The sequence below is a fragment of the Ovis aries genome, chromosome 2 (assembly GCF_016772045.2).
Source record: "Ovis aries strain OAR_USU_Benz2616 breed Rambouillet chromosome 2, ARS-UI_Ramb_v3.0, whole genome shotgun sequence".
NCBI lineage: Eukaryota > Metazoa > Chordata > Mammalia > Artiodactyla > Bovidae > Ovis > Ovis aries.
Window position 1 is genome coordinate 199,895,518 of NC_056055.1, and position 14,327 is coordinate 199,909,844.

The following is a 14,327-nucleotide window of genomic DNA, read 5'->3' on the forward strand; positions in this document are numbered from 1 at the left end:
TTGACTATATGGACCTTTGTTGGCAAAGTAAAGTCTCTGCTTTGTAATACACTGTTTAGGTTTGCCATAGATTTTCTTCCAAGGAGCAAGGGTCTTTAAATTTCATGGCTGCAGTCACCATCTACAGTGATTTTGGAGCCCAAGGAAATAAAGTCTCTCAGTGTTTCTACTGTTTCCCCATCTATTTGCCATGAAGTGATGGGACTGGATGTCATGATCTTAGTTTTTTGAATGTTGAGTTTTAAGCCAACTTTTTCATTCTCCTCTCTTACCTTCATCAAGAGGCTTTTTCGTTCCTCCTGGCTTTCTGCCATAAGGGTGGTGTCATCTGCATATCTGAGGTTATTGATATTTCTCCCAGTAATCTTGATTCCAGCTTGTGCTTCATCCAGCCTGGCATTTTGCATGATGTACAATATTATCATTTTCTATGTGTGCAGAGGGCTTCTCAGGTGGCTCAGTGGGCAAAGAATCTGCCCACAGTGCAGGAGACACAGGTTTGGTCCCTGGGTTGGGAAGACCCCCTGGAGGAGGGAATGGCAACCCACTCTAGTATTTTTGCCTGGAGAATCCCATGGACAGAGGAACCTGGCAGGCTACAGTCCATAGCATCACAAAGAGCTGGACACGACTAAAGTGATTGAGCATGCATGTGTGCATAGTATTAAAAAGTTACAAAGAGTTGACCTGATCCACTGCTTCTCAATTTTTTTTCTGGCCTTGCTGTGAGTAATATGTGAGATCTTAGTTTTTCCTGACCTGGGACAGAACCTGTGCCCTCTCAGTGGAAACACAAGTCTTAACCACTGGACTGCCAAGGAAGTTCTGTGGTTAGCTTCTAAGAATAGGGAAGATGTCCATTTTGCTCATCAGTATAAACCCCATGTACCAGGTCTAGGGCCTGGTGTGTATACATATACATATGGGGTTTCCCTGGTGGCTTAGCAGTAAAGAGTCTGCCTGAAATGAAGGAGACTTGGGTTCAATCCCTGGGTCAGAAAGATCCTTTGGAAGAGAGCATGGCAATCCACTCCAGTATTCTTGCCTGGAGAATCCCCATGGAGAGAGGAGCCTGGTGAGCTACAGTACATGGGATTGCAAAGAGTAGGACAGGATTGAGCAACTATGCACAGTAGCACATACATACATATATGTATATATGAAATGAATACATACATGTTTCAGTGTCATTACTCTACCCTACTCCTCATTCTGATACACCTCCAACTCCACACAAGCATTTTTATAGGAGTGAAGAGACTGAAATGACTATCAAGTGCAGTCTGAAAAGAATCCACAAAAAATGAAAGTATAGTCTTCAGATGTGTGTATACCATGGGTAGGAAGAGGCTATGCTCTGAGGGTGGTGGGCATTGGTAGACTAGTGAACCTCAAGGGTTGTGTTTGTGTGTGTGTGTGTGTGTTCTGTACCAGTTGGCAGAGTTAGCCATCTCATCCATGTCAGCTGCCTGCTGGATCTCTACATGTTCTGGTAGAATAAAGTGCTTTGTCTCTGTTGGCATAATTGGATAAGCCTCTTATAGGCTCCTCTGGATTCATTTGGGAGTTGTAAGTGTGCAGAGAACCCAGCTGCAGGCCAGTTTAGAGAAGGCCAGATGCTGGAGAAGGCCAGGAACCGGAGAAGGTCATGCAGTGAGACCCTCGGGCCACAAGAACAGCAGGAGAGTCGCTGGGTGCCCCTGTGTGTGGGACTTTTTAAAACAGAAAAAGCTTCGAAAGTGAGTGGGAAAGGGCACTGATGAGGAATTTCACAGACCTTACAATATTTCCACCATGACTTTCCTGACTTAAATTTTTTTTTTTTCTACTTCTCTCTGTTTCTGGAGAATTTTATAGAATGAGATTTGTGGAGTAATATATTTAAATTTCTGAGCAATATCTGGTTTTGTACTTCTCCTCATGTGTGGGCTGGCTTCTGACAGTATTTTGGAAGAGGATGGAAGCAAGACAAAACAAAATATGCATTGTCCCCTACGTGCTTTGGATGTCAGGCATCAGATGTTCTAGGACAAAGTGGCCCATTCAGCCCTGCTTCCTCTGACTTGCTTCTTACGGTGACACAGCACAGGTCACAATTTCCCCTCCACAGCTTCCCTGTGTACTCCCAGGAAAGTCCTGAGTGACACACCCAGTCACCAGACCTTACAGACCATGGCTCATTAGGGCTTGGCATGGCCTGCAATGCAACACGCCTAATGAGACATTCCGGAGCTGCTGACAGGGAGAGACTCTCCCTGGGGCTCTCTAAATAGCTTCTGAGGCTTTAAGAACAAAAGCCTTACAGAGCCTCTGCCTGGCAACTGCTGTGGCTAATTTTATTTCCACCAGGCAAGGCTCAAGGCAGGGATGCCTGAAAGACATTGTGAAAGGAGGATTTCTTTGTCTTTCCTTCAGCAATTAGTCATAATCCAAAATTTGGAATGGCTCTTTAATGTTGTTTTTGGCCACATCACGCAGCTTGCAGGATATCCTAGTTCCCTGACCAGGAATGGAACCCAGGCCTTGATAATGAAAGCGTGTCCAGTCTTAACCACTGGACTGCCAGGGAATTCCACACACCCCAGTGCCTTTTTTGAATGGCTCTAACTTAGACTCTTTGGAGGGAAGAGCAAGACATAGACACAGAGAGAGAAATATGTGAAGTATAAACTGACCTCCAAATAGCTGATTCATACTAAAAGTATTGTAAGAACATCTTGTAAGTGTCAGGAGAGAAAACCAATCCCAGAAAATGAACTCTGACAATGGGTGAAGCACTGTGGGAGTCACTTTGTACAAAGTATATCCTACCACATTCTCACAACAGTTAGTAGAAATGTTTTTACACCCCTTTTAGGAAAATGAGGCTCAGTGAGCTCAACTAACTTCCCCAGGTCACACAGCTCTAAGTAGAAGACACAGAATTTAAACTGTTTAAATCCTAAAGTCCACAGACTTTATATCAGATCTAGCTGTTTCCATAAAAGATCAACTTGGAAGAAGTTTCCAATAACCAAAAATACTATTAAATATTTATTGAGTACTTGCTAAGTGCCAAACATTATGCAAAGGGCTGTATTTTGGGGTGCTCCAATGAGCTAGATCCTTACTCTTGGTTGCTAGTTAAAGGGACCAATTGGAACATGACTTGACAATTTTAAATAACCAAAATCTTCAGTTCTATTAGTTAAGGCATCACTAGGCTGATCTAATAATAATGAGGTTTATTGAGATCTCATCTGGTTTGCTTTTTCATTCCTCTCTCTAACCTCAGTGAATCATGGTCCCTAACTATCCTGATCTGCATAAACTTCATCCTTCTTAAGGCATTTTTCCAGTCTCCTATCTTTTTTTCTTTTCTTTTGGCACTAATCTCTTTTAAAAAAACAACAAAAAACACTTTTCTTAGAAATAATTTTTGGAAAGTTTTGCTTGTTTTTGTGATTGACAGATGATTAAATATTCATTGTAACTAAAAGAAGATTAGATAGAGACAAAAGATAAGGGAATGGCATAAATAAATATAAATCATTTCCTGAACCAAAGTTTATTTTTCTATACAAATTTTAGGAGGAGTCGGGTTTAGAGAGGAGGACATGGTAGGTAGTATTCAAAACTGGGTTGCTGCTGCTGTGTGTCAGTCGTGTCTGACTCTGTGTGACCCCACAGATGGCAGCCCACCAGGCTCCCCCGGCCCTGGGATTCTCCAGGTAAGAACACTGGAGTGGGTTGCCATTTCCTTCTCCAATGCATGAAAGTGAAAAGTAAAAGTGAAGACGCTCAGTCGTGTCTGACTCTTAGTGACCCCATGGACTGCAGCCTACCAGGCTCCTCCGTCCATGGGATTTTCCAGGTAAGAGTACTGGAGTGGGTTGCCATTGGCTTCTCTGATCCAAAACTGGGTTAGTGTAATAAATTTGGATAGTAATTGTTAAATGCCGTCATATGCTTCCTGATTGGGCTGTTGTAGTACATCTTACTTGGAAAATTCTATTAGTTGATCACACAGAGGTTTGTCTATTTCTGATAGTTACAACCCAAAGGCAACCATTACAATAGTACCACACAGGGTTGTTAAGATTTTACATTAAAGTTGCATGTGCAACTCAGGAATCTGGAAGAAGTGAAGATATGGTTCTTATTTTCCAAAAGATGTGAAGAAAGTTCCCAGGTGTGTCCTACCTTTCTTGATGGAGGGATGATGAGGACGAGATGAGATCCATCTTGGATGGTGAGATAGATGTTAGTCAGATGCATACTCAGAGAAGGCAATGGCACCCCACTCTAGTACTCTTGCCTGGAAAATCCCATGGACGGAGGAGCCTGGTAGGCTACAGTCCATGGGGTTGCTAAGAGTCAGACACAACTGAGCGACTTCACTTTCACTTTTCACTTTCATGCATTGGAGAAGGAAATGGCAACCCACTCCAGTGTTCTTGCCTGGAGAATCCCAGGGCCCGGGGAGCCTGGTGGGCTGCCATCTATGGGGTCGCACAGAGTCGGACACGAATGAAGTGACTTAGCAGCAGCAGCAGCAGCAGCAGTGCAATTGCCAAATTCAGACTTAAATTGAAGAAAGTGGGGGAAAACCACTAGATCATTCAGGTACGACCTAAATCAAATCCCTTATGATTATACAGTAGAAGTGAGAAATAGATTTAAGGGACTAGATCTGATAGACAGAGTGTCTGTTGAACTATGGATGGAGGTTTGTGGCATTGTACAGGAGACAGGGATCAAGACCATCCCCATGGAAAAGAAATGCAAAAAAGCAAAATGGCTGTTTGGAGAGGCCTTACAAATAGCTGTGAAAAGAAGAGAAGCGAAAAGCAAAGGAGAAAAGGAAAGATATATACCCGTTTGAATGTAGAGTTCCAAAGACTAGCAAGAAGAGATAAGAAAGCCTTCCTCAGTGATCAGTGCAAAGAAATAGAGGAAAACAATAGAATAGAGAAGACTAGAGATCACTTCAAGAAAACTAGAGATACCAAGGTAACATTTCATGCAAAGATGGGCTCAATGAAGGACAGAAATGATATGGACCCAACAGAAGCAGAAGATTTTAAGTAGAGGTGGCAAGAATACACAGAAGAACTATACAAAAAAGATCTTCACGATGCAGATAATCACGATGGTGTGATTACTCACTTAGAGCCAGACATCCTGGAATGTGAAGTCAAGTGGGTCTTAGAAAGCATCACTACGAACAAAGCGAGTGGAGGTGATGGAATTCCAGTGGAGCTATTTCAAATCCTGAAAGATGATGCTGTGAAAGTGCTGCACTCAATATGCCAGCAAATTTGGAAAACTCAGCAGTGGCCACAGGACTGGAAAAGGTCAGTTTTCATTCTAATACCAAAGAAAGGCAATGCCAAAGAATGCTCAAACTACCGCACGATTGCACTCATCTCACACGCTAGTAAAGTAATGCTCAAAATTCTCTAAGCCAGGCTTCAGCAATACGTGAACTGTCAACTTCCAGATGTTCAAGCTGGTTTTAGAAAAGGCAGAAGAACCAGAGATCAAATTGCCAACATCTATCTGCTGGACCATGGAAAAAGCAAGAGAGTTCCAGAGTTCTATTTCTGCTTTATTGACTATGCCAAAGCCTTTGACTGCGTGGATCACAATAAACTGTGGAAAATTCTGAAAGAGATGGGAATACCAGACCACCTGACCTGCCTCTTGAGAAACCTGTTTGCAGGTTAGGAAGCAACAGTTAGAACTGGTTCCAAATAGGAAAAGGAGTACGTCAAGGCTGTGTACTGTCACCCTGCTTATTTAACTTATATGCAGAGTACATCATAAGAAATGCTGGGCTGGAAGAAGCATAAGCTGGAATCAAGATTGCCAGGAGAAATATCGATAACTTCAGATATGCAGATGACACCACCCTTATGGCAGAAAGTGAAGAGGAACTAGAAAGCCTCTTGATGAAAGTGAAAGAGGAGAGCGAAAAAGTTGGCCTAAAGCTCAACATTCAGAAAACGAAGATCATGGCATCCAGTCCCATCACTTCATGGGAAATAGATAGGGAAACAGTGGAAACAGTGTCAGACTTTATTTTGGGGGGCTCTAGAATCACTGCAGATGGTGACTGCAGCCATGAAATTAAAAGACGCTTACTCCTTGGAAGAAAAGTTATGACCAACCTAGATAGCATATTCAAAAGCAGAGACATTACTTTGCCGACTAAGGTCCGTCTAGTCAAGGCTATGGTTTTTCCTGTGGTCATGTATGGATGTGAGAGTTGGACTGTGAAGGAGGCTGAGCACCGAAGAATTGATGCTTTTGAACTGTGGTGTTGGAGAAGACTCTTGAGAGTCCCTTGGACTGCAAGGAGACCCAACCAGTCCATTCTGAAGGAGATCAACCCTGGGATTTCTTTGGAGGGAATAATGCTAAAGCTGAGGCTCCAGTACTTTGGCCACCTCATGCGAAGAGTTGACTCACTGGAAAAGACTCTGATGCTGGGAGGGATTGGGGGCAGGAGGAGAAGGGGATAACAGAGGATGAGATGGCTGGATGGCATCACTGACTCAATGGACATGAGGTTGGGTAAACTCCGGGAGTTGGTGATGGACAGGGAGGCCTGGTGTGCTGCAGTTCATGGGGTCGCAGAGTCCAACACGACTGGGCAACTGAACTGAACTGTATTGTGCAATAATTATAGTCTTTTTTCTTAGTAATAATATCTGTCCTTTTAGCCATTGAACTTGAGAGGCAAAAACATTGCCACCAACTCTGACACAGGTCAAATTTTTTAGGTATCAACATATCATAATATAAAACTTACCTTTCGATGTTTCCCAGCATACAAAAGAATCAATTAAAGACAAGCCTTGTTTATAATAAAATGTAGTTAACTCCAGCCAATCAGCATCAAGTGTACTAATGACAGAGCCTTTTCTTGTTACTTTCATTGACAGGATGCCTTCCTGATAGTTCCAGCAGGTTGATTCATCATCAAAAACATTGAAGACTGTATACAACTTGTTATCTGAGGATGGGTGTTTAGAAGGAAGAAAAAAGGGAAAGGATTACTAAAATTGTTTTTTAAAAAAATTTAATTAATCAAGCTATTTCAAGATTACGGGCACAGATAATAATAAAATTACCTACCATGCAAGTTTTATAAAAAGTTAACTTTGGGCTATGTTTGCATCAGAGCTTTTTCAAGGAAACGAGAGATGTATGTAGTTAAGACTCACAATGTATCTCTCCTAATCCTGGTCTCCAGAAATAGCTACTGTAATGAATTCGGTGTTAATCATTCTCATAAGAGTACTTCCGTTCTTTAAAATACATGTCTATACACATAAGGAGAAGGCAATGGCACTCCACTCCAGTACTCTTGCCTGGAGAATCCCATGGACGGAAGAGCCTGGTAGGCTGCAGTCCATGGGGTCGCACAGAGTTGGACATGACTGAAGTGACTTAGCAGCAGCATACAGATAAACGAGGTTTTGCAATTAAAATTTTTTTAAAAATGGTGTGTTGTATGTATCAATCTATAAATTAATTTTCTTGTTCAACATTATGCTTTACAAGTATAATTAATACATGTAGGTCTTGTTCATTTAGTTTAACTGTTACATAGCATTCAAGTTTACTTTTTTCCTATTAATAGAAATAGACACTATTACTGAATTTCTGTTATTACAAACATTATTCATTCCTTGGATACATATGTGAAAGTGACTCTAGAATGCATACTACTTTAAGTTAGCAAATTCTTTTTTTTTTTAATTTTTAGTTTTACTTTATTTTACTTTACAATACTGTATTGGTTTTGCCATACACTGACATGAATCCACCACGGAAGTTAGCAAAGTCTTAACTTGGAGTTCCATGGACTCACATCATTGGTTGTGCATTAGGAAGTCTAACGTTATTTGCATCACAGACAGTATTAGGGAATATGTGTGTTATCTGTATTTTTCTTGGTGAGTCTCCATGGATTTCACCAGACACTCCAAGAGGTCTTTATTATGTGTCTACTCCCAACCCCCTGCACCAAAATTTAAGAACCAACCCCTGGCATAGAAAAGTTATCAGGGTTTTAAAATAAACTAAATAGAAGGCAGAGTCTAAAGACTGATAATTAAGTAACACGTTTGATTTGGAATTTAAAAGATTAGGAATAGACAATTGATCTAATCAAAGTCAGAACGGGAATGAGCAGAAGTTTAAAAGTAGCCATGGATACCAGGTGGCGCTAGTGGTAAAGAACCCTCCTGCCAGTGCAGGAGATGCAAGAGACTTGGGTTCAATCCCTGGGTCAGGAAGATCCTCTGAAGGAGGGTATGGCAACCCACTCCATTATTCTTGCCTGGAGAGTCCCATGGACAGAGAAGCCTGGTGGGTTATAGTCCATAGGGTCGCAAAGAGTTGGACTTAGCATGCAACACACATGTGGATAGAATATAATAGTTGACCATATAATAGGATATAAAGTAGAATATAACAATGACCATATTTCCAACACTCGTTCACTCTTACATTCCTAAATTTTTCACACTACAGAAAAATCAGGGTGGTAGATAGCTAAAGAACTGGTTAAAAAAAAAATGGAACGGTGTTGGTGGTGGTGAGGTGGTGCGATGATGAGCTGGGAAATGCTCTTGGTTCTTTCTTAAGGAGGCCATGATGACTCCAATGAGTGTCTGCCGCGCGCAAATATTAAGCAATCTCACCACAACCCAGAAAGCTGATACCACCAGTGCATGTGGCCTCAGCACCAAGACTGATCAAAGGATCAGTTAATAGCAGCTAACGATACAGAGTCTATTCTGCGCCAGGCAGAATAAGCACTTTGTAGACATCTCATTTCTATTTATCACAGCAACACCTTTTTATAAAGACACTGAGGCAGTCTGACTGTAAACTCCTAACTCTAAGGTTTACATAGTCTTTGATTTTCTCTATTAGTGCTTTTTAAAGCATGCCCATAAATGTATCAGAAAACTTAGAACAGTCCAAAATACTCTCGGTTTCTTGGGAAGGCTTGCTAGCTGCAAAGAAGAATAAAACTATTGTTTAAAGTTATTTAAGGATGCAGGCACTATTGTTATATTAATTGTTTCATCATGATGTGCATTCTCATATTCCAACTGGTGATTAAAGGAAGCCAATTAACTTCAAAGGTGAAAACCATCCATGAAATGGGAAAGGCCAAAACTAAAATTCTCACGGACTGTTTTTAGGGAAAAACATAAATCAGAACAGCTTTCTTTACAGAATCACTGTTTTGGTACACATGCACAGCCTTCATTTTACAGAGGTATTGGCTCATGACTAAATGGAAGCCAATTTTTAACACAAAGTTTCATTACGTGGATGGTGTATGACCATGCCAGGGATAACTGTTTGGAAAACTGTCCTACCTTACATCCATCTGTAATAATTTTTAAAAAATCCAGACAAGTTTATACAAGTTTATTCATTAATCTTTAGAGATATAATTAGTCTCATATTTGTTAAAAACCCTTCAAAACATATTTTTGCTAAATTTAAATGAATATAGATCCTATTTCGACGCTTCTTGTCTATTATTACCTTCTCCTTTTCTTGATTTAGAGAAACTGGGGCTGCCATCTCGTTCCATTTGACACTGTCCACTTTCATGACGCAGTTCTTCCTCGATTCCACTTTCAGATGATTGTCCACTTAATGTTCCTTCATTCCAGTTTTTACAGTTTTCCTCTGGACTGTGTCTCACATGCAGTGTTGATTCAGTGTCTCCATCGAGGTTGGTTCCATTGCAGAATTTAAGTGGTGGGTAGTGCTGTGATATGAATCCAACAAATCTCATTCCTCTTTTAGCAGCTACATTAACCTGAGGTTTAAAAAGAGATGGTAGAACAAACTGTAAACTTCATTTACATTGATTACTTTATCAATTAATCTTTAGGCTTATTAAGGAAATCCATTAGAAAAGGAGTAAATCGACCAGTAACTAAAGGCCTATTCATAAACAAACTAATGACCTCTAATACAGCACCAAGCCTAAGACAGTGTCACACTATTATTCTGACTTCTTCAAACAGAACTAATATACTTTAGAAATTATGAAAACAAGAATTGTATTTTCTCCAAAAAGTTATTATTTGGGAAGAACTAATAATTCTATAGCATGATTTTTGCAGCCCTGTTAACAATGGTTTCTCCAGTTGAAGTAAAATATAAAACTATTCTAAGAAATGCTTAAAAGTAACATTACCAAATGCATCTTAATTAATAAAGAAGAGACATTAATTTAAAAGCAGAAAACACGCAGTCTTGTTTGCTTGATTTAGGTAAAAGAAAAATGTTAAAAGACTTACTCTTTACAAATGTGTATGCATATACATAAGCCAAATTCATACTCCCACTCTGCTCTGCTCATATCTTGAAGCTATTGTCTCCTTTCTGGGCCAAATACACATAATTAGATTCAATCTTGTCAGTTACTGAGTAGGGTTCAGAAACACATGACATGCCAGTGAAATCATTTGAGAGCTTAAGAGTGATTATTTTCACACTTGGCACTTTTTTTTCCCTCTGCTTTTGCATCATTTCTTTGTTCTTTTTGTGTCATGTCTTTCTCCTGTGTTAAACACAGTTCTTTTGAGGGCAGGCACTATCTTACTCATTTTTGTGTTGCAATGTTTTGTACCTATACGTGCTCTGTAAGTATTCGCTAATTACGTTAAAATGAAGAAGTAGCAACATCTTTTATATTCTCACTACTTTAAATGTTTTAAGTGTTTTAAATTTACTTGGAAGGGGAAGAAAGAGTTATCATGCGGATTGCAAGTGCAAACATCTATAGCCAGAAATGAAAGGGAATGAAAAAGGCCAGTAAGAAGAGTGGTGAGGGACTTCCCTGGTGGTCGAGCGGCTAAGACTCCATGTTCCCAGTGCAGGGTGCCCAAGTTCAATCCCTGCTCAGGGAACTAGATCCCACATGCCCAACTAACAGTTTGTATGTTACAGCTAAAGATTCTGCATGCCACAGCTAAGACCATGTGTGTGTTCCAAGTCACTTCAATTGTGACAAACTCTTTGCAACCCTATGGACTGTAGCCTGCCAGGGTCCTCTGTCCATGGGATTCTCCAGGCAAGACTACTGCAGTGGGTCGCTATGCCCTCCTCCAGGGGATCTTCCAGACCCAGATATCGAGCCTGTGTCTCCCACGGCTCTTGCACTGCAGGCAGATTCTTTACAGCTGAACCACTGGGGAAGCCCAACTAAGACCCGTGCAGCCAAATAAGTAAATATTTTTTTAAAAAAGAAGAAGCAGGGTGAAATCAGGCTGCAATATCCACTTAAAGGGGCCGACTGTAACTTAGCTCTAGCCGAAGAGAAGGGAATTCTGAGCCAGGCAGAGGCTATGGGTATATGGAGCTAGGACAAACACTGCTGACACAGCATCATTTACTCCTATAAATTAACACATTAAGATTGTAGCACTGTAAGAAGCCTCAAAAATAACCATAATTTGTCCTTTATATCAGGACTCCTGGGAGAGGAGAGGAGATGTGGTAAGGAGACAGGTCAAAGTACTTTTTCTAGGTCTTATTTGTTGATTTGGGTGCAGAAGGCTTTCTCTATTACTAAAAAGTTTTGTCTGGAAAAGTTTGGTTATCTTATGGAATAGTACTGTCTTTTCAATTTTTAATTTAGAAGACTGATGTTTTTCATGTTTTTTATTTAGAAATCCTAGGGAAAACATTTGTAAATCTAAATTAAAAAAAGAGCAAACATTGACATAATATTAAAATAACTTAAAATCTAGCTGTTCAATAATCAACTCTTTATATAAGGCACTTGTTCAAAAATAGTATTTGGCACTTATCTGTTGCTCTTGTTCATACAGGGGGCAATGTTCAAACATTTCACATGCTATGTTTCCTGAAGCTGTTCTCTTCATAAAATAACCCCATTACTCTAATTGCTGAAATAACAGTACTTTCCTGTTTAAATAGATCTTTAACTGTGTTCAGGAAGTCAAATGCAAAACAAGGGCTCTCATGATGATCTATTAAGACTAAATTAGCAGTTTCATTTTTGTTTCTAGAGTGAATTTATTCCCATAAAAAAATATTTCCCAGAATAGTAGAAGTAAATAGTGTGAGTACCTTGTTTATAAAAATCTAGTTTTGAAAACTGTTCCTAAAAAACCTTAATGAATGGTGACTTTATATCTAAATGGGAAAGACTTAGCTGCTATAACTGGCAAAACACAAGCCACAGATAGTCTTACTCACACAGTCATTTAAAGCTTGGGAACAACACAATAGAAACAGTGAACAAATTTCACAGTTTCTTATTTGACAGGAAATGCCTTAGGTTTTTGGCTGTATTCATTTAAATAAAGCTAAACCTTACACATATGTCAATGCAACTAAAGTTAAAAAAATCCAAACTTTAGCCATCAAATCCTGTCAACTTCAAATACTTATGAATGTACAATTTTTTCAATCAATATACATATAGTGTTTAATTTTCCATTTAAGGTTTATGAAGTTCTATTGAATAGATTTTTTTCTCTCAACAGCACTTGTCATGTTCAATGCCCATAAAGTATTCTATCTTATTGATAGACCATTGCCTCCTTCTCAGTTTTCCAGTTGTTGAGAATTTGGCCCCTGTTTAAGGTATCTTTGTATAAACATGACTTTTCCCTTTTCAGTCAATTTCCTGGAATAGATTCCTAAAAAGGAAAATAAAATAAGATTTATGATTTTTATAACCAAATTGATATTCACTGTACTAATTTATTCCAATGCGAACTGCATTGTATATGAATATATCTGAATTTTTTCTTAAAGGTCTTTACAGCACTCAATTTAATATTTTCAATTTAATTTCTCAGTCCATACTGGTGAGGTATTACTTCTCAGTTTTTACTTACATTAAAATTTATTAGTTAGGTTGAACCCTTTGCCAAATGTTTCTTCATTATTTTTGTTTCCTTTTGTACTTTCTGTGGATTGTCTGTCCATTCAAGACTGAATGTACTTTCATGCTTTTGTGTTCATTTCCTATATACTCGGAAAATGAAGCTTCCGTAAGACATATTTCTTGACCATTTCTCCAGATTCTTTTTTTCCTAGTATATAATTATATTTACATATTCAAACTCAAGTTCCTCGACCTACTCTTATAATTAAATATGTCCAGTCTTTCATTTTCTTCTGGATTTTTTGAACTTGAAAAACTTAACTCTTTATTTTATGTGAAATGTGTGGAGTCTTATTTTCTACCAATCGATTGCCCATTTTCCCAGCACCATTCACTAAGTAATGGTTATTACTCCATTTTATTTATCAGGTTTGTTATGAACTTTCTTATATATGTATTAATTTATTTCTGGAATTTCCATTCTGTTTCACTGGCCTCTATTTCTGTTTTTAATTCTACAATTTGGTAATGTGCTTTAATTTGTTTTAAAGTCTAGTAGACTAAGTCACCTATCATTTCCCTGTTCTTTTTAAATTAGGAAAGGAAACTGATGAAGAAATATGAAATATTTCTCAATATCCCATGAAAAAACATGTATTTTAGTACCTTTTCTATCAGTTCTTTTGTTACGTCATTTGTTTGTGTCTCATAAGTTAAAGGACATTCCTCAATCACAAGCCTTGGGCGTCTTTGTCCACTGGGTGCTGTCGAATGCTTCGTGCTGTAACAGAGAATATGTTTATGGTTGGAAGCCAATTGCTAATTTTTAACTAATAAGCTCATGTGAAAATGAGTGAGCTACTTACAAATAAGGTCAAGGTATCCCTTTTTCTTTGTTATTTCAACTTTAATGGTTGTCTTCTTATGTAAAGTTATCAGAAAAAAATAATAATTTCTATTTAGATTACCTTGGTTAAAATCTCTAAGAATTTAATTTCTAATTTAACATGAAAGAAAAACTACACGTCGATTGTTTTGATAAGTTATGAGAAATGATTTTAGATCACAGCTATACCTCATTATTGCGCAAAAGTGATCCTTTTTAAGTGCAGATAAATATTGTCCTATCTTTTTCCTTTTTCTTCTTTTCTCACCTTCCCCCCTTGATTATTCTTAGCCATGGCAGGGCACTGCTAAATCTATCTGAAGTAAAGCAAAAAGAGAAAAATAACTTGTCCATGGTTTATAAGATTTGTAGTTAGGACATAAAGTGTTGCTACTGTGTGGTAAGTGGCCTATTTACCTAGTAATGCTTGAACTAGTAAAGACTTGATGTGGCACCCTGTCATGGAGAAAGCTGGTTGTATACATGTCCTCTCAGAATGTCCAAGTGGGCAGTTAGTTATTCAGTAGCAGACAGGGAAAAAAGCACATTGGG

General features: G+C 38.9%; 1 protein-coding gene across 2 annotated transcripts in view; it reads right to left on the reverse strand.

The window, feature by feature from the left end:
* Positions 1–14,327, reverse strand: part of RFTN2 (raftlin family member 2) — an 82,625-nt gene that overhangs the window by 46,201 nt on the left and 22,097 nt on the right. For both annotated transcript variants that reach the window (XM_012141444.5, XM_012141472.5), the window contains exons 4-6: positions 13,556–13,670; positions 9,559–9,838; positions 6,797–7,000 (exon numbers count right to left, since the gene is read on the reverse strand). In XM_012141444.5, coding sequence (XP_011996834.3) covers positions 6,797–7,000; positions 9,559–9,838; positions 13,556–13,670 — 599 coding nt within the window. The remainder of the gene's footprint in view (positions 1–6,796; positions 7,001–9,558; positions 9,839–13,555; positions 13,671–14,327) is intronic.